Source organism: Rhinatrema bivittatum, chromosome 2 (genome assembly GCF_901001135.1).
Source record: "Rhinatrema bivittatum chromosome 2, aRhiBiv1.1, whole genome shotgun sequence".
NCBI lineage: Eukaryota > Metazoa > Chordata > Amphibia > Gymnophiona > Rhinatrematidae > Rhinatrema > Rhinatrema bivittatum.
The window spans coordinates 346,043,770-346,067,455 of record NC_042616.1 but is presented as its reverse complement, the minus strand read 5'-3'; the positions used below and the strand labels follow the sequence as shown (position 1 = coordinate 346,067,455).

The following is a 23,686-nucleotide window of genomic DNA, read 5'->3' as shown; positions in this document are numbered from 1 at the left end:
TGTGCATGCATCTCCCAATAAGTGAATATGTCACCTGGAATGAAAAAGGGATGTAGTGTGGGCATGGTGAGGGCGGGGCATGGATGTTCCAGAGCAGGGCCAAGAGAAGTGCACGCAAACTCTTACGCGCCGGAACACGTGCCCAAGCCCAGTGCCGGGTAAATTTACTTCTACTATGGAGGAGGTGTAAGCTGAAAAATACAGGCATTCCTGAATGCTTTAAGAGTCTGAGAGTAGCTGAATTGAGTGCAGGCTAAAGAACCAGGTGGGTTTGAGGACTGGGCAACCTGGTGAATGAACTGGTGAAACTGGTCATGGCGTGAATGCGCACCTGTCATACCTGGGTGTGCATGGCTGTGCACACTTAGGGGCAGATTTTCAAAGTCCTACGCGCACCAGGCCTATTTTCAAAAGGCCCGGCTGTGCGCATAAAGCCCAGGGACACGTGTAAGTCCCGGGGCTTGAAAAAAGGGGCGGGGAGTGGGCGGGGTGATCTGGGGCGGGGACAAAGCCTTCAGGCACAGCAGCCATTTGCCACTGTGTTCAGGATTGTGGGCCGGCCGGCAGTCGGGCACGCAACCTACGCATGCCCGGAGGCAGGCGCAACTTATAAAATAAAGGTTGGGGGGGTTTCAGTAGGGTTTAGGTAGGGCTGGGATGTGAGTTAAGTAGGGAAAGGGAGGGGAGGGGGGGTCGAAAGGAAAGTTCCCTCTGAGGGAACGGGGAAAGCCAGCAGGGCTCCCCAAGGGCTCGGCATGTGCAAGGTGCACTATTGTGTACCCCCTTGCGTGTGCCGACCCTGGATTTTATAACATGCACGCGGCTGCGCACGTATGTTATAAAATCGGGCATATATTTGTGCGTGCTGGGTTGCGCGCACAAATGTACGCCCGCATGTAGGTATTAAAATCCAGCCCTTAGTTGCAAAATAGGGCTCACATATATGCATGCCTAAGCTATTTAATAACATATGCGATGTGCACATATGTTATAAAATTGTTGCATCTCTGGATGCGTTAATGTGTTCCCACCTGCCCCTTTGAAAGTTACTGTCCCTCTGCATATATTTTCTGCGTGAATGTAAAATAAGACAAAGTTCTGTAAGTCCTGATTTATGCACATATGTTGGTATATTTTATAACAAGCACGCATTGATTAAATTACCAATTAGTCCACCAGTTTACTCAGTTCTTCTCCAGTTCATTGACACCCCCCTGGTTCCTCAGCCTGAACTCCCCCCAGTTCACCCAGACCTCCTATTCAGTCAGCACTACACAGTAAATACATTTAATATCACTTATTAGCAGGTGTAAAAATATGCAAGTAAGTTGGAAAATGAATATGTGTAAGTGTCTTTTAAAACAGTGTTTCTCTGCCCCCTTTCTCCATTCATATTTTATGGACTTAGATTGTAATGTTAATTTTTTGTGGAATGTATTTCCTGGATACTTTGTAATTAATCGTGTTATTATTTTATATTTCTTGAGGAATGTAGAAATTGAAATGTGCAGGCAAACACTGAACTGTAAACAACTTGAAGCCATAGTCTGTATGCAGTGCAACAATGGAAGAACAAAGACATTAACTTTATGGTCACTTTTTTCCATATTTGGTGAGGGTCTGTCTATTAGGGATGTGCAGAGCAAAATTTTATGTTCATATTTTTTATGTCCGAAAGGGGGTCCCACTTGCGGCCAATATGGACATAAAAAAAATCCAATGAGTTGGGTATATGTACATATGTGCAAAAAAAAAAATTAAACCCCCTCACCCTCCTTAATCCCCCCCCCAGACTTACCACAACTCCCTGGTGATCGAGCGAGGAGTGAGGACGTCATTTCTGCAATCCTTGGCGAGAAGCATGTGACGTCGGTGGCACGTCGAGTGACGCGGCGTCACGTGATTCCCGGCTCGTTCGTGCCGGACGGCTCGTTCGGCCCAAAAAGAACTTTTGGCCAGCTTGGGGGGGCCTCCTGACCCCCCCAAGCTGGCCAAAAGTTCTTTTTGGGCCGAACGAGCCGTCCGGCGCGAACGAGCCGGGAATCACGTGGCGCCGCGTCACTCAGACGCGACGTCACGTGATTCCCGGCAAGTTCGCGCCGGACGGCTCGTTCGGCCCAAAAAGAACTTTTGGCCAGCTTGGGGGGGCCTCCTGACCCCCTCAAGCTGGCCAAAAGTTCTTTTTGGGCCGAACGAGCCGTCCGGCGCGAACGAGCCGGGAATCACGTGGCGCCGCGTCACTCAGACGCGACGTCACGTGATTCCCGGCAAGTTCGCGCCGGACGGCTCGTTCGGCCCAAAAAGAACTTTTGGCCAGCTTGGGGGGGCCTCCTGACCCCCTCAAGCTGGCCAAAAGTTCTTTTTGGGCCGAACGAGCCGTCCGGCGCGAACTTGCCGGGAATCACGTGACGTCGGCGTCACGTGATTCCCGGCTTGTTCGCGCCGAACCGGCGCGAACTTGCCGGGAATCACGTGACGTCGCGTCTGAGTGACGCGGCGCCACGTGATTCCCGGCTCGTTCGCGCTGGACGGCTCGTTCGGCCCAAAAAGAACTTTTGGCCAGCTTGGGGGGGTCAGGAGGCCCCCCAAGCTGGCCAAAAGTTCTTTTTGGGCCGAACGAGCCGTCCGGCGCGAACGAGCTGGGAATCACGTGACGCCGGCGTCACTCGACGTGCCGCCGACGTCACATGCTTCTCGCCAAGGATTGCAGAAATGGCGTCCTCACTCCTCGCTCCATCACCAGGGAGTTGTGGTAAGTCGGGGGGGGGGGGATTAAGGAGGGTGAGGGGGTTTATATTTTTATTTTGGCTCAACAATCGCGATTTCCCACATATCGAACATATCTATGTTCGATATGTGGGAAATCCGATCGTTTATGTCGAATCAATTTTTTAAGTAAAAAAAAAATATGAGTTGCGTTTTACTAATGCGGTCAATCCGAATGCACACCCCTACTGTCTATGCTCTGCATGTCTGACCAAGGATAGTGTATTCTGCAAGCATGTAGTGTCTGTGGCTTGATCTGTTTTCCAAATAAGAGCTGTACTGGTGTTTAGGACCTGGTTTAGTAGTGTTGCCATTTCATATGTAGGATTGTTACGGTGAGTGCATTCCAAAATGCACATGTAATTTTTATGGATTAGTTTGTGTGCATTATTGCAGATCCTGGGTGTATATTAGGTACAATATTTCTGTTTCCATTTCTCCAGATTTGCACTGCAAGCAGAGTGGCTTTTTTGGGTTTCCATTTCTGTTTCTGCTCCATATTTGTAATTTGAGGTCCTCAACTTTTTTCTGTCGGGACACACCTGACAGATGGTTTCACATGTGTGACACACTGAACACATGACCATTGTGAGGCTAAATGTAGACATACACTCTGCATCTGCAGTAACCCCCAACAATGGGTGCAGAGCATAACTAGGGCATTACCCATACAACTCACTATACAAAAAAGATATCACAGTTCTGATGGCATCTCAATAATAGTTATTCAAACTCCTTCTACTACCAGGTACAAAAGTCCTACTTATAAAAATACAGAGGTTCAGCAATAATCACTCCTATTGAGAAAGCACAATAAATAAGATAGATACAAATGCCTCCATGCTAGTTAAATACCTCACCTCCGTCACACATACAGAAATAACTTTCCTCAAATACAGAAGGTCCTCAAATTACAAATATGGAGCAGAAACTGAAATGGAAACCCAAAAAAGCCACTCTGCTTGCAGTGCAAACCTGGAGAAATGGAAACAGAAATATTGTACCTAATATACACCCAGGATCTGCAATAATGCACACAAACTAATCCATAAAAATTACATATGCATTTTGGAATGCACTCACAGTAACAATCCTACATATGAAATGGCAACACTACTAAACCAGGTCCTAAACACCAATACAGCTCTTATTTGGAAAACAGATCAAGCCACAGACACTACATGCTTGCAGAATACACTAACCTTGGTCAGACATGCAGAACATAGACAGACCCTCACCAAATATGGAAAAAAGTGACCATAAATTTAATGTCTTTGTTCTTCCATTGTTGCACTGCATACAGTGTATGGCTTCAAGTTGTTTACAGTTCAGTGTTTGTCTGCACATTTCAATTTCTACATTCCTCAAGAAATATAAAATAATAATTGTAAAACTATACTAATAAACAAAATAAATGTTTCAAAACAGCTGATGAGACCACACCTTGAATACAGTGTACAATTCTGGTCGCAGCATATCAAAAAAGATATAGTTGCAATGGAGAAGGTACAGAGAAGGGCAACCAAAATGATAAAGGGGATGGAACAGCTCCCCTATGAGGAAAGGCTGAAGAGGTTAGGGCTGTTCAGCTTGGAGAAGAGACAGCTGAGGGGGGATACGATAGAGGTCTTTAAGATCATGAGAGGTCTTGAACGAGTAGATGTGACTCGGTTATTTACACTTTCGAATAATAGAAGGACTAGGGGGCATTCCATGAAGTTAGCAAGTAGCACATTTAAGACTAATCAGAGAAAATTCTTTTTCACTCAACGCACAATAAAGCTCTGGAATTTGTTGCCAGAGGATGTGGTTAGTGCAGTTAGTGTAGCTGGGTTCAAAAAAGGTTTGGATAAGTTCTTGAAGGAGAAGTCCATTAACGGCTATTAATCAAGTTTACTTAGGGAATAGCCACTGCTATTAATTGCGTCAGTAGCATGGGATCTTCCTAGTGTTTGGGTAATTGCCAGGTTTTTGTGGCTTGGTTTGGCCTCTGTTGGAAACAGGATGCTGGGCTTGATGGACCCTTGGTCTAACCCAGCATGGCAATTTCTTATGTTCTTATGTTCTTAATTAAAAACTCATTAAATTATTTAATTCTTCATTAAAATTGTTAGAAATTCTCCAAACACCAATATAATATTTCAAAACAGAAGACACATCCAGAAAAAAGAACTTTAAAAGCTGCCATTACTTACTCTCTACAGCAACTCTCCTACTCCTTTCCCCTGCAGGCTAATAGAGCATACCATTCAACTCCCTGGCCAGTCTCTCTGTCTTACAACACACACACACATAAACAGTCATCTCCGAGATCAGTCTCTGTCTCTTATGCACACACACACACACATATACAGCCCTCCAACTTCCATGCACTCTCTCTCTCACACACAGACACAGGCTTCTCACTCCCTTTCTTTCTATCTCTCTCTCTCTCACACACACACACACACACACACGCTCACAAAAGCATTCAGGCTTCCCACTCCTATACTCTCCCTTTCACATACCCATCCACCCATCCACATACATACACACGTGCACAGGCTTCCTATTCCCATGATCTCTCTCATACACACATGCTTCTATGCTCTCTCTCATCAGCCCACTCTTGGCAGACAGAGTGGGCTGATGAACAGAGGCCAGCTGGAGCTTCACCAATACCAGCCCTCCTTCCCCGTGGGTTGAGCCTTTGGGTGCTGGGGCTGGCTGGACTTAGGTAGGCCTCTGTGTGTCGTCAATGAGGAGATCGTGATCAGCCCAGAGACAGCAGAAGGGAGATGGTACAGTCTTACACTGGACAACATAGTGTCCTGGAGACTCGGGCGCCAAAGGAACGTAGGCAAACAGAGGGCGCCTGAGCAAGAGCAGGCCAAAGCCTGAATAGACCAAGTCCAGGAAGTAGGCTTAAGAGGCATCAAAGAACAGGCTTGAGTCAGGGCTGGCGGCAATCTGGAAGCAGTGGCAAGCAAGGCTGAGGTCTGAACACAGAGATGGTCAAGCATAGTCAAACGATGCTGAGGTCTGGGTCTGGAGAGAGGCAACAACGTAGTCAGGCAAAGCAGTGGTCTGGATCTGGAGAGAGGCAACAATGTGGTCAGGCAATGCAGAGGTCCTGGCTTGGGGAGAGTCAATGGCGTGGTCAGGCAATGCAGAGATCTGGGCTTGGAGAGAGTCGATGACATGGTCAGGCAATGCAGAGGTCCGCGCTTGCAGAGAGTCAATGGTGTAGTCAGGCAAAGCAAAGTCAAAGTCCGTGTAGGCAATCCGAGGAAAGTTGAAGAACAGGAACGAAGGAGCAAGGAGTCAGGAACCAGGAACAGTGAGGAACAGGAACATGGAAGTGAGATGAATCTCTCAGGAGGCAAGGAGTACTCGACCAGCGAGGAGACATGTTGCAAAGGCAAAGCTAGGGAGCGGAGCCCGGGCTTACATACCGGTGCTCCGCTGACATCATCATCCGGGGCTGTGGCTCAGTTCCCGCCACGGGCCCTACATAAGCATTAGTGATGTGCGCATGCCTAGGGAGGGGTGTGGCGCTGAGTAGCAGCGTCTCTCCGTGGGCCACACGGAGAGGCCCGACATGGAGCAATGGAAGTGGTGGTTGGACCGAGTATGCCAGGTACAGTAGCTTAGCCGGAGGCACCAGGGGAGGCCCGAGGACGGAGTTGGCAGCCAACCGCCGCTAGGAACCAGGAGCAGGAGTTACTGCAGAGAGGTGATGTGGACGGCACTCATAACATCTTCTTACCAATCATGCAAGGAGCTGAAGCTGATTGGTCCAAAACTCTCTATTGTTCATTCTGAAGGCAACAGGGAAAGTAGAATTCCTGCACAGACTTGATGGTTTTTGCTCAGTGGAAATCTGGTTTCATTGATTCATTGCCATGCCAACAGGCCAAAAAACTCTATTTAGATGAAAGACTAATCTATGGTCTCAGAAGGAAACAGTTTATCAGTGATCACTGCATTCAATCAGGTGTCAATTCCTTTCCTCTTAATGACAGTCTTTGTGTGTGTGTGCGGGGGGGGGGGGGCGGGAGAGCTTCACAAAAATCAGTCTACTAATGTCTGGCAAACAAAAGAAACCACCATCCATAGACACTATCTTCCCTTATTTGCTTTAGCTCTATCCGTATAACCAGTGTAGAATTAGCTCATGGGATAGGAGAGTTCAAATATCTTTCTATCTTTTGAAGGCTCCTCACACTTAAATCCTCAGTGAGGTTGGAGTCCCTGCCTGCTCACCCTCAGATCCCCATAGGTCCCAGCCTGCCCTAGGTTTTCTGGGAAATAGAATCTCCTTAACCAAATGTTTTTACTCTGGGGTTACTCTTGAAGTGACCTAGGAACTGGCTCATATCAAGAACTCCATTCCCTGAGTCCCATTGGTCCTTGCCTTCCCTAGATTCTTTGGGAAATGGAGTCCATTCCCAAACACACTTTGCTTTAGGATGTTTTTTGTAGTGTCCAAATATCCTAAGTGGATTGTGTTGTTCTATCTGTTGGAATTGGTTGCTAGACTGTGGGGAGGGATTTGCCTTCTTTGCAACCCCTGTACTAGTAAGCTTTTGAGCTTTTCTCATTTCAGTGTCACCATGTTGCATAAGTTTATTATTTAGATGTCATCATTCTACATTCTGACCCAGGCTAAACACTATCAAGTCAAACTAATGTACTCTAAAACTCTAAGCATTCCTCTTAGCAGGGTACCTTATTGTTGTACCCTGCTACAGGCAGGAAATAAGAAGCATCACATCTAGAATGGTTTAGCACACTGGCATTAAGTACCTATCAGCAGGGGAAATAAATATATTAGCTTTACATCAACATAAAAAAATGTACTGAGGCAACGATGTTAAATTTCATTAAAAATGTGTATGCAATGTAGGCTTCTGGCAATGCAGTACATCACATCTAGTTCTCAGGAACATCATTTGCAAGTGTTTTTGTTCACAGGAACTGTAGAAACTGGGGACTAGTAATATAGAAAATCAGTCAGTTTAATTCAGATTAATTTCAGAAGTTAAATGGTAAAATAGTTGTTTTTTTGTGAACAAAGTATGCTAATTATAATAGTGTCACAGATTACCAGCATAAAACTCTCTGTCTCACACACACACTGAGAAGCAGACCCCGTGTCATTGTATTGTCTGAGAAATAAATGCTCTGTTTTATACATTACAATTGGTAGTCAGTCAAAACTGGGAAAGCACATTAATCTCATAGCATTGGAAACAGTCATAACTACAATTAATGTGCAGTTTCTTCCTAGCTGAGGCATAAGTGAGATGCTAAAATTGAACTGGTGTCTTATTTAGAGTTCTATAAGTGCCCTGTTACAGCCGATGCAATAAGGTGCGCTTGGCATATTACACGGTTTTATTTGTAGTTGTGTGCACATTTTTTTAAAGCGTATGTTTTAATGCAGATGCAGCAAGGAGTTCTGAACTGAAAAAATGTGTGCACAATAATGTGCATTTAAGTTAGTTCCCTTGCATAGTAATTCCATGCAAATGAATGCATTAGCTATCTAATCCCAATGCAGAGAGTTGAGCTGGCTTAACTCACATCCTTAGCGCTGGAAATTTTACTCCTGATCTGAGTGGAGTAAAATTTCCAGCATTAATTTGGCAGAAGAAAAGGTTTGGTGCCAGGACTTCTAATCGGTATTTTATAAGTAGAAAAAGCATGTTTTCTGCACATAAAATGTGTTTTGGGCTGAGAGCTGCAGATCTTCCAGGTATGGGATGGGCATCTGCGATAGGGGTGCTGTCCCTTTAAAAGGTCCTGCTGAGCCAAGGGAGGGAAATAACTGTTCCTCCCCATCACACTGTTGGGCCAGACTGTCAACAGTGACAATGGTTGCATCTATCAGCTTGCTGTGTACTGTTTTGCCTCAGCCCCTCATGCTGCTTGACTTCGTAGATAAAATTATTTTCACACAAATGTATGGTGCAGTATGGTGACACAACAAGCATTGCCTACAAACCCTCTGAGATCATAAATAATTGCTGATTTGACAGAAATACTATGTACTTGGAACTGATGCATATGAATTGGTAATGGGAAGCAAAAGCCGGGGCGGATTGGCCTATCGAGGCTTCGAGCATGCCCCGGTGGGCCGGTCTGGCCAAGCAAGTGGATCAGTGATGTTGGTCACAGCTGCAATACACTCGCGGAGCCGCTGCGACCAGCACCATCCCCACAAAGCTAGAGCTTCCCCCGAGGCTCTCCGTGGTCTGCTGTGGAGGCGACAGCTGCGGCAGTATGGGCCGGCTCCTCACTCTCCTCCTCAAGCAGCACTGCAACAGTATTGTCCTGTTTCCCCACCCATCTCCCCAAGCATCAGCACGGAGGCATGGTCCGGCTCCTTGTGCACCTCCCCAAGCAGCAGCTCGGCGTAGGCTGGCACCTCAGACACTCCTCCCCCTGAAGCACCGCAGCAGCAGGAAGCACTCTTGAGGCTTTCTCTTCCATCTCTGCCTCTATCGCCTCCTGTGCCAGTGGGAAGCATCCAGTAGATCTCCCATGCTGTTGCCTCACTGCTGGTTGAAGACCTGTTGGCCCCTCCTTGTAATTGGCCACAGCAAAAAATATTGATCCTTCTTCCTCCAGCATCAGGGCCTTTCAGTCCTCTTCTTCCTACTTCATGGGATACCTCCAGGATTATCAGCAAGCATCCCTACATACTTCATATAAGACCAGTCCTAGTAAAATAGCTTGTTTAAAAAAAACATCTTCAGATGCCAAGGGCGTGAAAGTGAGAGAGAATGCTAGTTAGTGAATGTGTTTGCATGTGTTTGTGAGTGAGCATGCATGTATTGTGAGTGTGGGAGAGAGATCTGAGCGAGTATGCATGTGTGAGCGAGCATTCATGTGTGAGAGAGAATGATTTTGTGTTGGAGTGTGAGAGAGCACGTGTGTGTGTTTGAGGACATGTTTAAAAATTTATATATGAGTTTTTAATTAATGCATGTTCTGTTCATCAGCTGTTTTGAAATATGTATTCTTTTTATTAGTATGGGCTTACTATTATTGATTTATATTTTCTGAATTTATGTTTTTAAGTTTCATGATGAATGGTGATGTTTCTATTTTTCCATTGTTGCAGTTTCCAGCAGTTTTTGTCTACACATTTCTATTTATTCATTATGGTCACTTTATTCTGTATTTGGTGAGGGTCTTTCAGCTTCTGCATGTGTGTCTGAGGTGAAGTATTCTGTTAGTATATAGTTTCTGTACAGGGATCTATAACAGCCTGGCCTGTTCTATTTTCCTAATAGGTGCATTGGTGTTTTAGGGTTTGGTATAATATTTGCAGTGTTGCCTTTTCATAGGTAGGATTGTCACTGTTTAACTGCTGGCAGATAGTGTGGTTGTGATATGGCAGGTTTACTGTATTGTAATTTTAATTGTTTACTCATGGCTTTCTGAGGGTCATACCCATATCCAACATGCATTATAATTCACCTAATGCTGTATGGGTTCCAATTATCCTTTTTTTGTAGGCTTTCTGGTTGGCACCACAGCAGTGCACATAAACATAATGTACATGTTGTGATACTTTTACCTCAAAAAAATGTATGTTGAATGTCCTTTTCCATGTAAAATCTGTTATACATTCATAATTTTTTAATCGTGTGAGAGAGATAAGGCGGTTTGGGGAGGGGGGGGGGGGGAGGAGAATGTAAGGTTCGCTTAGGACATCTAATACCCTTGCATTAGCACTGGCTGCACTGGCTCCATGTGGGAAAGCAGGATTCCATCTGGAGCCGTCTCAACCAGGGCTTAATTTTTCTTTTCTAAAGCTCTGGAGGAACAGCAGTAGGAGGTAGGCAGAACAGAGCCTGGGGAACCATAAAAGCAGAAGACTCTGTATAGCACACAGTCAATGCCCTGGATTAGTGGTGCTGGTGGTGATGCAACATAGAACGGCAGAGGCAAGCTGAGGGGATGAACCAGGAGGAAGTGCCTGTGCAGTGCTGGGGAGGCTTCTGTCTGGGGTGGCTGGGCTGAGCTTTAAGTAGGGACAGCTGGCTGTGCAATCATGAGCCTCCTGGAGAGTGGGGATGCCAAGAAGGGTGGGAATGGGAAAGGGAGGGGACTGCTGCAGGCTGGGAAAGGGCTGGCAGTAAGTAAAAACTTTACATGACATGGCAGTATTGGAGCAGGGGCACTCACTGTTTGAGCACATGAAGAGCAGCACGTGGAATGTGCATTAGGGATGTGCAGACAAAAAGTTTATGTTCATAAGTCCATAAGTCGAAAAGGAGGGTCAATTTCGGTCAATATGGACATATGGAGAATTCCATAAGTTGAGTCTATGTCCATACGTGCACCGGTTCTCTAAATAAAAATTTAAACCCCTCACCCTCCTTAATCCCCCCCCCCCCCCCAAGACTTACCAAAATTCCCTGGTGGTCCAGCGGGGAGTCAGGAAGCCATTCCTCTATTCCTTTGCGAGGAGCACGTGAAGTCCGCGTCACGTCGGAGTGACGCGGCGGTCACGTGGTCCACCGCGGTTCCGCTCCCGGACCCCTCGTTGGACACAAACGGAACTTTTGGCCAGCTTGGGGGGGCCTCCTGACCTCCCCAAGCTGGCCAAAAGTTCCGTTTGTGTCCAACGAGGGGTCCGGGAGCGGAACCGCGGTGGACCACGTGACCGCCGCGTCACTCCGACGTGACGCGGACTTCACGTGCTCCTCGCAAAGGAATAGAGGAATGGCTTCCTGACTCCCCGCTGGACCACCAGGGAATTTTGGTAAGTCTTGGGGGGGGGGGGGGATTAAGGAGGGTGAGGGGTTTAAATTTTTATTTAGGATCAACGATCGCGATTTCCAACGTATTCAACATAGCTATGTTGAATAAGTTGGAAATCCGATTGTTTTCGCCTCATCACTTTTTTAAGTTAAAAAAAAAAAAAAGTAGCGTTTTACATATAAGTTCAAAACGAATGCACACCCCTAATGTGCATGTCTGAGAGAGTAGGTCAGAGAGAATCCACACATACATTGTGTCTGTGAGCATGTGTATAAGTGGGTGTCTTTCTTGCTGACACAAAGTGTGTGTGGTGGTGTTTTTCTGACACAACTCACAATCTCTCTCTCTCTCTTTCTGTGACACAAAGCCACACCTATACATTGAGAATAAGAATGCGTGTGTGGTCTTTGGGTCAAAGAAATATTCTTAGACACACGCGCGTGCACTCTGATACAGACAATGATGTTTGTGTCTGAGAAACTGTGTATGTGTATGTGTCTCTGAGACAGTCTGGCTGTCTCATTAGTTGGCAACTAATTCAAGAGGGTAATGTGGAAAAGAGGATTAGCATTCAGACAACAACCAACAAGAACTAAACTTCATAATCTGGGTAAACAAATAAGCGTGGGTAGCTTGCTTATTACAGTGGTTACTACCCTAAAACAATTATTTATTTATTTATTTATTTATTTATTTTTAGCTTTTATATACCTATCTTCTTGCATTGGATACAAATCAAACCGGTTTACAGTGAACAATAAAACTTGCCTGTGGGCTTTACATAGAACAAGAAACATCTAAGCAAACTTTAAGTAACATAGTATGAAAATTAAATAACAACTTAAAAAAATTGAAATTACATAGTAATACAGTTACAATAAGCGATCGATCCAATTAAGCCTGATACATGATGTAAATCTCCTCCTGTAGAGGGAGGAGTTAGTAGTCTGTTATGGATCTCCTGCTGCTAGGAGTAGCAATCTATTATAAGTCCGCCAGGGAGTTAGCAATCTGTTATGAATCACCCTGCCAAGGGGAAGAGCTAACAGTTATAATACTCTGTAGGCGGAGTTAATGATCTGTGGTGGGTTGGCTTCCCAAAGAGTAGCAGTCTGTATAATACCACTCTAGTAGTGTAAGGAATGAACACTTAAGGTGAATCCCTGGGCCGATGGCAGATGACAGCGCCCCCAGGAGGATATCCTGAGAGGGACCACTAGCTAGGGGTAGATTTTATAAATCTACGCGCGCGCATACTTTTGTTCGTGCACCAGGCGCGAACAAAAGTACGCTGGATTTTATAAGATACGCACGTAGCCTTGCGTATCTTATAAAATCCGGGGTCGGCATGCGCAAGGGGGTGCACATTTGTGCAACTTGCGCGCGCCGAGCCCTGCACACGCTGCCCGTTCTTTCCGAGGCCGTTCTGAAATCAGAGCGGCCTCGGAGGGAACTTTCCTTCCACCCACCCACCCCCCCCCCGCACCTTCCCCTCCCTTCCCCTACCTAACCCAGCCCCCTGGCCCTATCTAAACCTTCCCCCTATGTTTGTTGGGAAAGTTCTGCCTGCCAGAGGCAGGCGTAACTCTGCGCACGCCAGCATGCTGCTGGCGCGCCATCACCCAACCCGGAGGCTGGTCCGGAGGCTTGAACACGCCCCCGGGCTGGCAACACGCCCCCAACACACCCATGGAACGCCCCAAAATTCACGCCGCCCACCCGACATGCCCCCAACACGCCCCCCCTTGCGAAACCCCGGGACACGCGTAAGTCCCGGGACTTGTGCTCGCCGCCGACCCTATACAAAATAGGCTCAGCGCACGCAGGGGCATTTTAAAAGGGTTACGCGCGTACCTTATGCGCATAACCCTTTTAAAATCCGGCCCATAGTTCTTTATTAGACATGAAGTAGAACCACCAAAGGTGGCAGTAGTGAGCTGATGTGCCCGGCAGGGCTGAAGTCCCTCAGATACTGGAATTGCGGTCTCTGGGTTGCTGAGCTGTAGAGAGAGACTATAGGTAGTGAGTAGCCAGGGTATACTGGATACATAACCAGTAGTAAATGATACACTCACAATTGTAGAGATCTGTAATGGCTTCTATGCAACAGAGAGTCTTCATTATATTCAGGAACAGGAGCCGTAGACGAGTACTGGTTCCTATATGCAGTCTGGAATGAGAACTCACAATATCTGTGTATGAGATGGCTTATGGAATAGAAGAGAGTCTTTGGAGGGTTTTAGGAACATAGGCCCTCGTGGAGCGAGTACCAGTTCCTATCTGCAATCTATAATAGTAATGCACAAGATATAGGTATATGATAACTTCTGATATAGAAGAGAGTAGAGAAGGGATTTAGGAACATGGGCCCTTGTGGAGCGAGTACCAGTTCCTATCTGTAATAGAACTCACTGTGTTCATGTCTGCGATCGCTTCCAGGTAGTAAGGAGTCTTCTGAGCATTCAGGGATGTAGGCCCTCGAGGAGCGAGTACCGGTTCCTATCTGCAATCTGAAATCAAGAAGAGAAAGCAGGGCCCCTGAGGAGCAGGTACCCCTAGGTAAGTTGGTGGAGGCAGAGCAGCGGAGAAAGAATTCCCCTTGCTAACTCGATTCATAGTTGCAAGCAAAGACCTTTTAAGTTGGAAACGGATGACGTCACTACGGGGGGACGCCCCCGAGGTTCGCGCCCTTGCCGGTACAAACTCTGGAGCGTGCGCCCTTATGTCATCAGGAACATGGTGGATCCGCAGCGTCAGATCAGCCTGGGGATTCCAGGAAGAATGGCGAGGAGAAGCCACGGCAGCATCTGTCCATCAGACCCGAAGGGAGTCGCCACTAATGTAGAGAGGGTGGAGCGAGGGCGAGAACAGGCACGAACGCAACAATACATCACTTTGAATACATATACATTGCTGTTCTATGCTTCTACGGCAGGGGGAAAAAGTAGAAAACAGGATTTACATTCAGGCAACAACCAACAAGGACTGAATTTCACAATCTGGGTAAACAATCGTGGAGGTAGCTACTTATTACGGCGGTTATACCCTAAACCAATTAAGCCTGATACATTACTTTGAAAGCATATACAGCATTGCTATCTGCTTCAACGGTAGGGGGAAGTGAGGAAAACAGGATTTGCATTCAGACATCATCCAACAAGGCATCGATCTGTGCAGTCTGGGTGAACAAGAATCGGGGTAGCTTGCTTGATGCGGCGGTTACAACCCTTAAACATAAGCTTTATGCTCACCTTTGATGCAACCAACATTACTCTCTGCAGTTAGCAACAAGAGCTCTGAAGTTGGTGGTTGGTGAAACAGATAAGAATGGGAAAATAAGAGTCGAAGCTTGCTGGGCAGACTGGATGGGGCCGATTGGTCTTTTTCTGCCATCATTTCTATGTTTCTATGTTTCTAAGAGCTGATTGATTGGTAAGAAACTAACACCAGAACTGGAACATAGGAGGTGTATGTATATATAAGAGATGTACCCAAACTTGTATGTGTGGGGGGGAGGGCAACTGATTGCATGAGTGGAACGGTCATTGCAGCTGTTTTCTCACCCCTGGTCTAGGGTGTGCTGTGCTACTTTGTTATTTAGGAGAAATGTGACATTTGTGTTGGAGATTTTTTGACTCAATTTTGCCAGGCTCTAGGCCACATGATATATACCTTTCAAAGATCAGTTTGGCTTGCTTTTGGGAGCTGTGGAGATATGCACTGCAGGGAAAGTACACGAGAGAGTCAGTCGGATACCCTGTGGGCTGGTTTTGAAAAAATTCACCCGGGCTGATATTTTCCTGCAACCCGCCCCTGGCAAAAGCTTTCTTCTGCCAATCTCTCTGGTCATGGTCTTCATAATTCATAAAGAGGTAGCTGCCAAGAAGAACAGTTTATTTCTTGTTCCTTTGATCGAAGGGCTTCTGATTTTCTTTATTTTTTATTCTGTTTCATTAGAAGCATAAATTGAATATGTGTGTGTATATATATATTGTGAAGAAATATGATTTTCAGAGAATGAGTTAACAGACAGGATAGGAGTGAGAAAAGCATCTAATGTACTCAACTGCTCTGTTCTTTCTTGTTTATGAGCACAATGTGCCTGCAATAAGCTTTTATGCACACAGAACATATTTATACGCATAAATCACATGTCTGAGAGACTCTCGCTGCTCCTCCAAATCAAAATGTGCATTCAGTCTGTGCTGAGCAAACATTTTAATTCAGATTTTTTAGCTCATTTTTATGTGTGCGCACATTTTAGCTCCCGATACATTAACATAACATTAGCTCACTGCATCAGGAGTTAAAAAATACTTAGCTTGTGCCTTAGGAAACAGTGCGCTGAATTTCAGTGCATATTTTTCATGCTCAACTTTTTGCTTTGGTCCCTAGATTTGCTGCATTATGTAGCATGAGGTAATGGTGTCAAAATTACAGGGTATTCAAATTATTGCTTAAGCATACACTAAACACTATGCAAAACATTTTCTAAGGGATTTCATGCCTAAATAGCATATACACATGTAAGTAGCATGTACTTGTCGATATGCTATTTTACAAATATAAAAAGCACAAGTGTATTTTCTATTTCATGTGCACATTTTACCAGTGGAAAAAAGTATCAGACTAGGTGTGTTCCAGGGTGAGGTTCAGAAGTATTTATTTTGTAATAGATATACTTGTACAAATCAATTTGGTCTTGTATACACTTTTACACTTGATAATTAAGTAACACGAGTGCAATCAGATTTGTCTGTTGCCTCCAGTTTTTGCGTGGGAGGTCTGGGTGAACTGGTGGAGGTTCAGGGTAAAGTGCTAGGGGATCTAGGACAGGGATGGAGAACTTCAGTCCTCTAGTGCCACAAACAGGCCAGGTTTTCAGGATATTCACAATGAATATGAATGAGATAGATTTGCATACAATAGAAGCAGTGCATTTTTTATTAGGTACCTAAAATGTACGTGCATGTGTTTATAAAATAGTTAAAATATACATTTTCTTCCATTGGAAATATTCATGCATGCAGAAACATATGCACACACTTTTAGAGCAGACATTGTATTTTATAAACTCTGCAGTTTTTATGAATGCTGTTTATAGTTATATTACTACCTTGTTTTATTGTAACTGCAACCCTTAACTTTCACTTGTATATTGTTACTATTACTACTACCTTTTTAATTTATGTTATTTATTGTTATTTATGACCTCTTGTTACCTCTTCACTTGTTAATTGTAAACCGACATGATGCGATACTCATCACGAATGCCGGTATAGAAAAACTTAAAATAAATAAATAAAATAAATATTGCATTTGTTTTGATTTTCATATTTAATTTTATTATGTATGTGTCACCTGTTAATCACCTAATGCCTTAGCTTAGACAATATATTTTTATTAAACTACACTAAACTAAATACTAGCATAAATCTCTACGTGAGTAAATTTTGAACCATGAATAAGTTTGTATGTTAGGATCCATATATGTATAGGTTAACCCACATGTTGGGAGGGCAATTTTATAAAAGGCTGTTTTCCTGTGTAAAGCACTCTTTTGCCTGTGGAAATGCCTTTAAAAACATTTGTTCATTCATCCAATTTTTTTTTTTTTTGTTTTACATTGAAGTCAGTGGAGGAAGACCTATTGACTTGTAAAACAAAATCTCTTGATGCCCAGACCCGATACCAGGTCCCAGTTGCCTAGACCCATATCCAGGTCTGATGCTGTGGCCTGGCCAAAACCATGTCCTAGTCCAAAGCCCAAGGCCAGGATCCTCTTGCCGAGGTCCAAGTCTAAGGCCTAGGTTCATGCCTGATGCTGGGGCCTATCCAAGGCCATGTCCTGGTTTTCCGAGGTCTAGGCCCAGATGCCTAGGAGTAAGCCTTGCTTGATCCATTGACTTAAAATGATGCTCTCCAGCCGGTGCTTATGCGGCAGTGACTGTACTGCAGTACCCTCTTCCAGAGCTGATGGCACTATTTTGTTGTATGGCTGGGCCTTGGCATCAGGCTTGGGCTAGGCCTCAGGCATAGGCCTGGGACCCGGAATCAGACCTGGGTCTGGGCCTTGGGCAAAATGAATGTACATCCCTAGTGAAGGAAGTACATGGTGCATATTCAGAGTGACAATAAATTAAATCTTTTGTAGTGATCTTTCATTTATATAATGAATTAAATAGAGAGTATTGGCCTGGCCCTGTAGCTCAGGCTGCAGAACTGTGTGTTGTGATGTTGGGAATTAAGCAGATCAACCCATTCTCTGGGATAGATGGGTCTGGGAACACCTCCCAGATGGTGTGCTCAGACCTGGGAATGAAGGAAAGATGATTGCTGACACCATGGGTGAGGAAGAAGATTCCAAGTTTGACAGTAAAAAGTTGGGAAGAATGGAGGAAAAAATAAAGAAGCACTATGTAAGAATTTGGTTGGTTTGATATAGTGTTTCAATTCCCTGCAGAAAAAAATGCAGATCCGTCCTACAGCACAAGTATTCAAACTCAGTTATTTACTTAATTTAAGTTGTCCACTTATTTACAATGGTGAGGATGCAGATTGCATAATCATTTGGAAATCACTTCCCATTGTATAGGAATTCTTAACCATAGAGAAGAAAAAGAAAATTCCAGTATTGTTTAATCTCCTTTTATACTTTAGTCACTGCTAAGCCTTTTCAGACCTTATGATGTTTAATGAAAAAAAATATTCTATTTAGCTTATTAGTCACCTGGCTTATTCTGCTAGAGATAGCATTTCATGCTTCTAGGGAACCACTCTGCAAACTGAACAATGAATGAGGCAAGCCATATAAATTACTACTTTGGAAATACTCACTTTCCTTTTCAAAGGCACAGGAGTTGATTCAAACATTTGAGTTCACAAAGAAGGCTGTGAAAAACATCTGTTTGGGAAGATGAGGTGATTATTCTTTTATAGGCATGCAAAGTTTCTCTGTTGGTCTCCTGGAGTAGAGAATTAGTCTAGTGGTTAGTACAGTGGGCCATATACCAAACAAACCAGTGTTCAAATCCCACTGTCGTTCCTTGTCACATTGGGTAAGACACTTTACCCTCAGGTACAAAATTAGATTGTAAGTCCCCTGGAGATAGGAAATACCTACTGAACCAGAATGTAATCCACTTTGAAGTAATAAAAAGCAGAATATAAAAAAAAAGAAATACAAAAGTGCATATAAGAAGCACAGAGAATGCTAGAATAGTGATGTCAGCATGAGCTAATGGCAAGAAGCCAAAATAAGAAAAGTAAAAGAAAATAAAATGCCATACTGGGTCAGAGCAAGGGTCCATCAAGCCCAGCATCCTGTTTCCAACAGTGGCCAATCCAGGCCATAAGAACCTGGCAAGTACCCAAAAACTAAGTCTATTCCATGTAACCATTACTAATGGCAGTGGCTATTCTCTAAGTGAACTTAATAGCAGGTAATGGACTTCTCCTCCAAGAACTTATCCAATCCTTTTTTAAACAGTTCCAAAGTGAATACACACATACCCTCCACATATCCACAAATCCATGCACACGTTCTGACATGCACACATTCCCACATCCATATTCTACACAACACATACACATAGCTACACACCCCAATATATAGCCTCCCATGCACCCATCCCCTTACATCTGTATTCACTTACCACACATATCTCCCATAATGTTATAATTAGTGAAGTTTGAGTGGACCCTTGGACACTGTGGCAGCTGACCACGCCCACGGGGGAAGTCCCGTGAGGGGCCACAGGTCAGGCTCCGCTCCAGACACACAAACACAGATATTTATTTAGACAGTTTGAGAAATCACCAGAGGTGGCAGTAGTGAGTAGAAGATGTAGCCCGGCTGGGCTAGTATTCCCCAGGGTGCTGGAACAGCGGTTCCTCTGGTAGCAGTGCTGTAGTGGAGAGAACTGAGAAAGTGAGTACAATAGAATATTCACAGAGTCCCAAATATGGAGAAGCCCTGAGATAGGGAGAACTGGCCCTAGAGGAGCGAGTACCAGATCCCTGGAAGCAGAGAGACTCGTTGGCAAAGTACTCACACAGCGGTTCCATGTAGGAGATGGCACTGGCGCTGGAACGGAGGCAGGCCCTCGAGGAGCGAGTACCTGGTTCCAGGGAGACAGCTCTGAGGAGTGGATGATAGCAGTACTCACTGATGGTGTCTGTAGCGAATTTTTCCAAGTAGAAGAGGAGATAGATGCAGGCAGCGGGTCAGGGAACATGGGCCCTCGAGGAGTGAGTACCGGTTACCTGACAGCGAACTGAAAGAAGCAAAAGATGCCCCTGAGGATCGGGTACCCCGTTAGCAGAAAGAGTCCAGTGGAAGTAGAAAAGGCAGAGTAGCTGGGTACAGAGAGCAAATCCCATCTGTAAGAATTCCCTTGTTAACTCAATGGCTAGCAATAAACTGTAGGCTTAAATATCCGGGCAGCGTGACGTCATCACAGGGGGACGCCCCTGAGGAACGTGCAAATGAGGAAATAAGAATGAGGGCCGCACGGTGCGTGCGCCCTAAAGTACCTGTAGAACATGGTGGGAGGCAGCGCCCAAGCCGGTCTGGGGACGCTGGAAAGGACGGCAGGTGGACGACGTGGCAGCCAGGCGTCCGTGAAGAGCAGGAGGAGCCACAAAAAAGGAAAGATAGGCGGAGTGAAGCCATCGGGAAGTGACCATTGCAACACATAATCTGCCTTCCACAAGCCTCACAAACCTAACCCAACACAACCCCACACATATGCCTCATCCATATCCCTACACCCCCTCTTTACAACCCCATTCTCCTGCTATCCACACACAGCCCTTATCCACACAACACACTCACACAAACATACCTACACCTCTAACAAATACATGTTCCCATAAAAACCCATAACCCACAAAATCCTAGATGTATATACCAACCTCTCACATTTTTACGGCCCAATATATATGTCCCTTAAAGACGTAACACCTATTCACCTACACACTCCACATATTCCCATATACACAGACACATATATATAGAAACCCAGAACCCACACACTTGCACACCCAAACATCCAATGTACACACAACTATACATTCCCCCAAGAAAGCCCATGTATACCCTCATCCCCCAAACACAGATCCATCTCAACACCACCACACACCCATACCCCATACCTCATATAATTCCCTTCTACAAATCTATGTTGGAAAATATTTCTGAAGCCTTGCTTTCCCTGCTTTTTTTTTCAATACAGAATTGAGGGTTAAAATCCAGTACATTTTGAACTGACATGACAAAGATCACATATGAAAAGAGAATTCTTAAAGAGGATGAGACCCTTTTATTATCAAGTGTTTTTGCTCAAAATGTTTAGCACATTAAATGTTTTTCATTAGAATCCAAAGATATACTAAATTATGAACATTGTACCTATCATTTCAAATCTTATGTAGATTAGCATTTAAACTAAATGATGGAAGAGGCACATATTTCTCTTCTTACAAGCAAAATCAACTGGGGTAAACAAGGTAAACCTTCAAGGGATAAAAGCCTAAGGGAGCAGACAACATATAGGAGATAGTCAAGAAAGTAGAGGTGACAGAGCTATGAATGCACTTAATAAACAATTGAGAAGATTAAAATAAAAGACATTAGTGAGGGAGAAATAGTATCATCTTGGAGAGTCATGTTTGTGCATGCTTAAAGTCTTTTTAGCAATATCACAGAGCTGGAGATTTTCGCAATACAGGCAGACAGATATAGCTCCAATCACCAAATTTTGGTGTAATAGAAACCAAGATTAGGATGTCATCATTCCATTCTATACTCACGTCAGAAGAGACAGAGTAGAGAAGAAGGGGACGGACCTAGCCCTTTATATTACAAACACAAAAATAGTCACTGAAATAACAAGAAAGTAGGACAAAGTGGAATTACTCTGGAGTGCCCTGCAAAATGTTATAAGAAATTCCAATAAACAAGTATATAGGGATGGGCATGCAAACAATGTTGTGGATTTGTTCATTTATTCAGCCATCCGTCTTTCTTTGCACATTTTTTTGTTTGTTTCATTTATTATAGTAGTCATATTTTGCCTGCATAAAATTGACAGCACCCTTTGCAGTTCTATTCAGCTTGTCTTTGAAGTCAAGAGTAGGAGTGTAGAGGGGTAAAAAATGTGTTTCATTTTTTTGTTTCATTTTCGGGAGTTTTTTTCCCCACAAATTTTGTTTCATTTAATGTTTAATTTGTTTCTTTTGTTAAAAAAAATGAATCAAACATTAAAAAAAAAAAAGAAAGAAACAGGGCCTCCCAAGACTTCTCGTCCCCTTCACCCATTGTTGCCATGTGTAAAGATGTTAGGATCAGGATCCCTCCTGGCCCCCACTTACCCAATCCAGTGGAGTTTCACTGGTGAGGCCTAGGCCCAGGCTGAAGCCTCAGACTTGATTAGGCCGAGGCTGCAGCAGATTGCTGCGACCTCAGCTTAGGCTGTATACAAGGCTGAACCTTAGAGGCCTGGTCTCAATGCCTCGGTCTATGCCAGGCACCGAGCTCTAAGCTGGAATATAAGAATCAAAGAGGAAGACAATTTTGTATGCCTGGAACTGCCTACCAGCACAAATAAAGGAGCCCAGTACTTGTAATGGAATCTACAATCGACATGCTTGAATCAAATATGGAAAGTAGTAGTAGGAATATGGCTGAAAGGCTGAATAAACTTGGTGGCACAGGAGGCCATGGGGAAGCCCTGTTGGTACCAGAAGCTCACAAATCCACAGAAACGAATAAGACTGCTGGCAGTAGATTGGTGATAGCCAGATACTATCTGACAAGTCCAAGGGGACTTAAGTAGCTGAATGTTTGAGCAATGGCTTCACTGGTTGTGGTGGCTACTTGGAATGTTTTAGGGCCAGAAGGAAATATGAAGGGGGGGGGGGGGGGCTGATGGATGTTAAATTTGGTGTAATAATTTGTATAACTGCATGAAATAGAGTTGAACTAAAAAGGAAGACAACAAAATCTGACTTGGATAAGGACTAATATCCTATAAGTTGTTAATCTTCTACAGCTGGCAGCTGAGATATATTCTTAGGAATATATCTCAGCATAGACCATTTGGCCTTTTTCTGCTGTCTTTTATTATATACAATGAAGCTTAAATTCCCTATTTGATCACATTTCTCTTTTTATTATATAGGTTTGAAGATGGTACAAGTTCCTTTCTTGACATCATAGCACTAAAACATGGATTTGATATTTTGGAGAAGCTTACAGGTCAGTCATCCAATCACAAAATGGTTTTACTTATGTTTGTGTAATTCAAAAACCTAGAGAGGGTTAACTGATATTACCACAATAGGTTTTCCCTAGTATACTTTAAAATGCCTAAGAAGACTGAGCAAATAGAATAATGTGATTATGAATTAAACTCTTTAATGCATAAATTCAAAATTGAGATTGGTCCCTTCACTGACAGCTGACAGGGAAGGGGCAAATGCCCTTTCTGAACTGATCCTTTCACTATTTAGAATTTGGGGGTGAAGGTGGGAGTGGGAGGTGGGGATTTTAGATAGTACTTTTCTTAAAGTTAAGTTAGAGTAGAGGAGGAAATGGTGTAATGGTAATATGATAATATTTATTTTGATTAACTGATTTTCAGAATACTTTCAAAATGGTGTATAATACTAATAAAATAATAGAATTTCACATTACAATTATGCAGCAAATAGCATAAAATACAAACTACAATTCAAGAAACAAATAAAATCGACTTACGAATATAAATAAAATAATAGTATTTAAAAAAAAATGAGCCTTCAATGTGTTACAAAAATATTGCCAGATCAAAAATGACAGCAGAATTCAGTCAGAGATTAATCAAAATCTTTGTTAAAGAGTTATGATTTAATCAACTTCCAAAATTTCAGAAAATTACTCTCTGAGCGAATATCCAAAAGCAAAGAATTCCAGGCCGATGGTGCCTGATACTGAAATGTTGACTGTTCCTTCCAAATTTATTTATTTATTTATTTAGAACCTTTTATATACCGGTATTAGTGAGGATATCATACCGGTTTACATTTGAACAGAAGGATTGAAATATGATAACAGGGAGAGTGAACAGGGAAGGGGATAACAAGGAGCAGCGTGGAAGGAAAGATTAATGTAACAGTA

The 23,686-nt window shown here is 43.9% G+C and overlaps 1 protein-coding gene across 2 annotated transcripts in view; it reads left to right on the top strand.

The window, feature by feature from the left end:
• MOCOS (molybdenum cofactor sulfurase) overlaps nt 1-23,686 on the top strand; it is a 728,537-nt gene that overhangs the window by 404,659 nt on the left and 300,192 nt on the right. For both annotated transcript variants that reach the window (XM_029589863.1, XM_029589864.1), the window contains one exon: nt 22,710-22,786. In XM_029589863.1, coding sequence (XP_029445723.1) covers nt 22,710-22,786 — 77 coding nt within the window. The remainder of the gene's footprint in view (nt 1-22,709; nt 22,787-23,686) is intronic.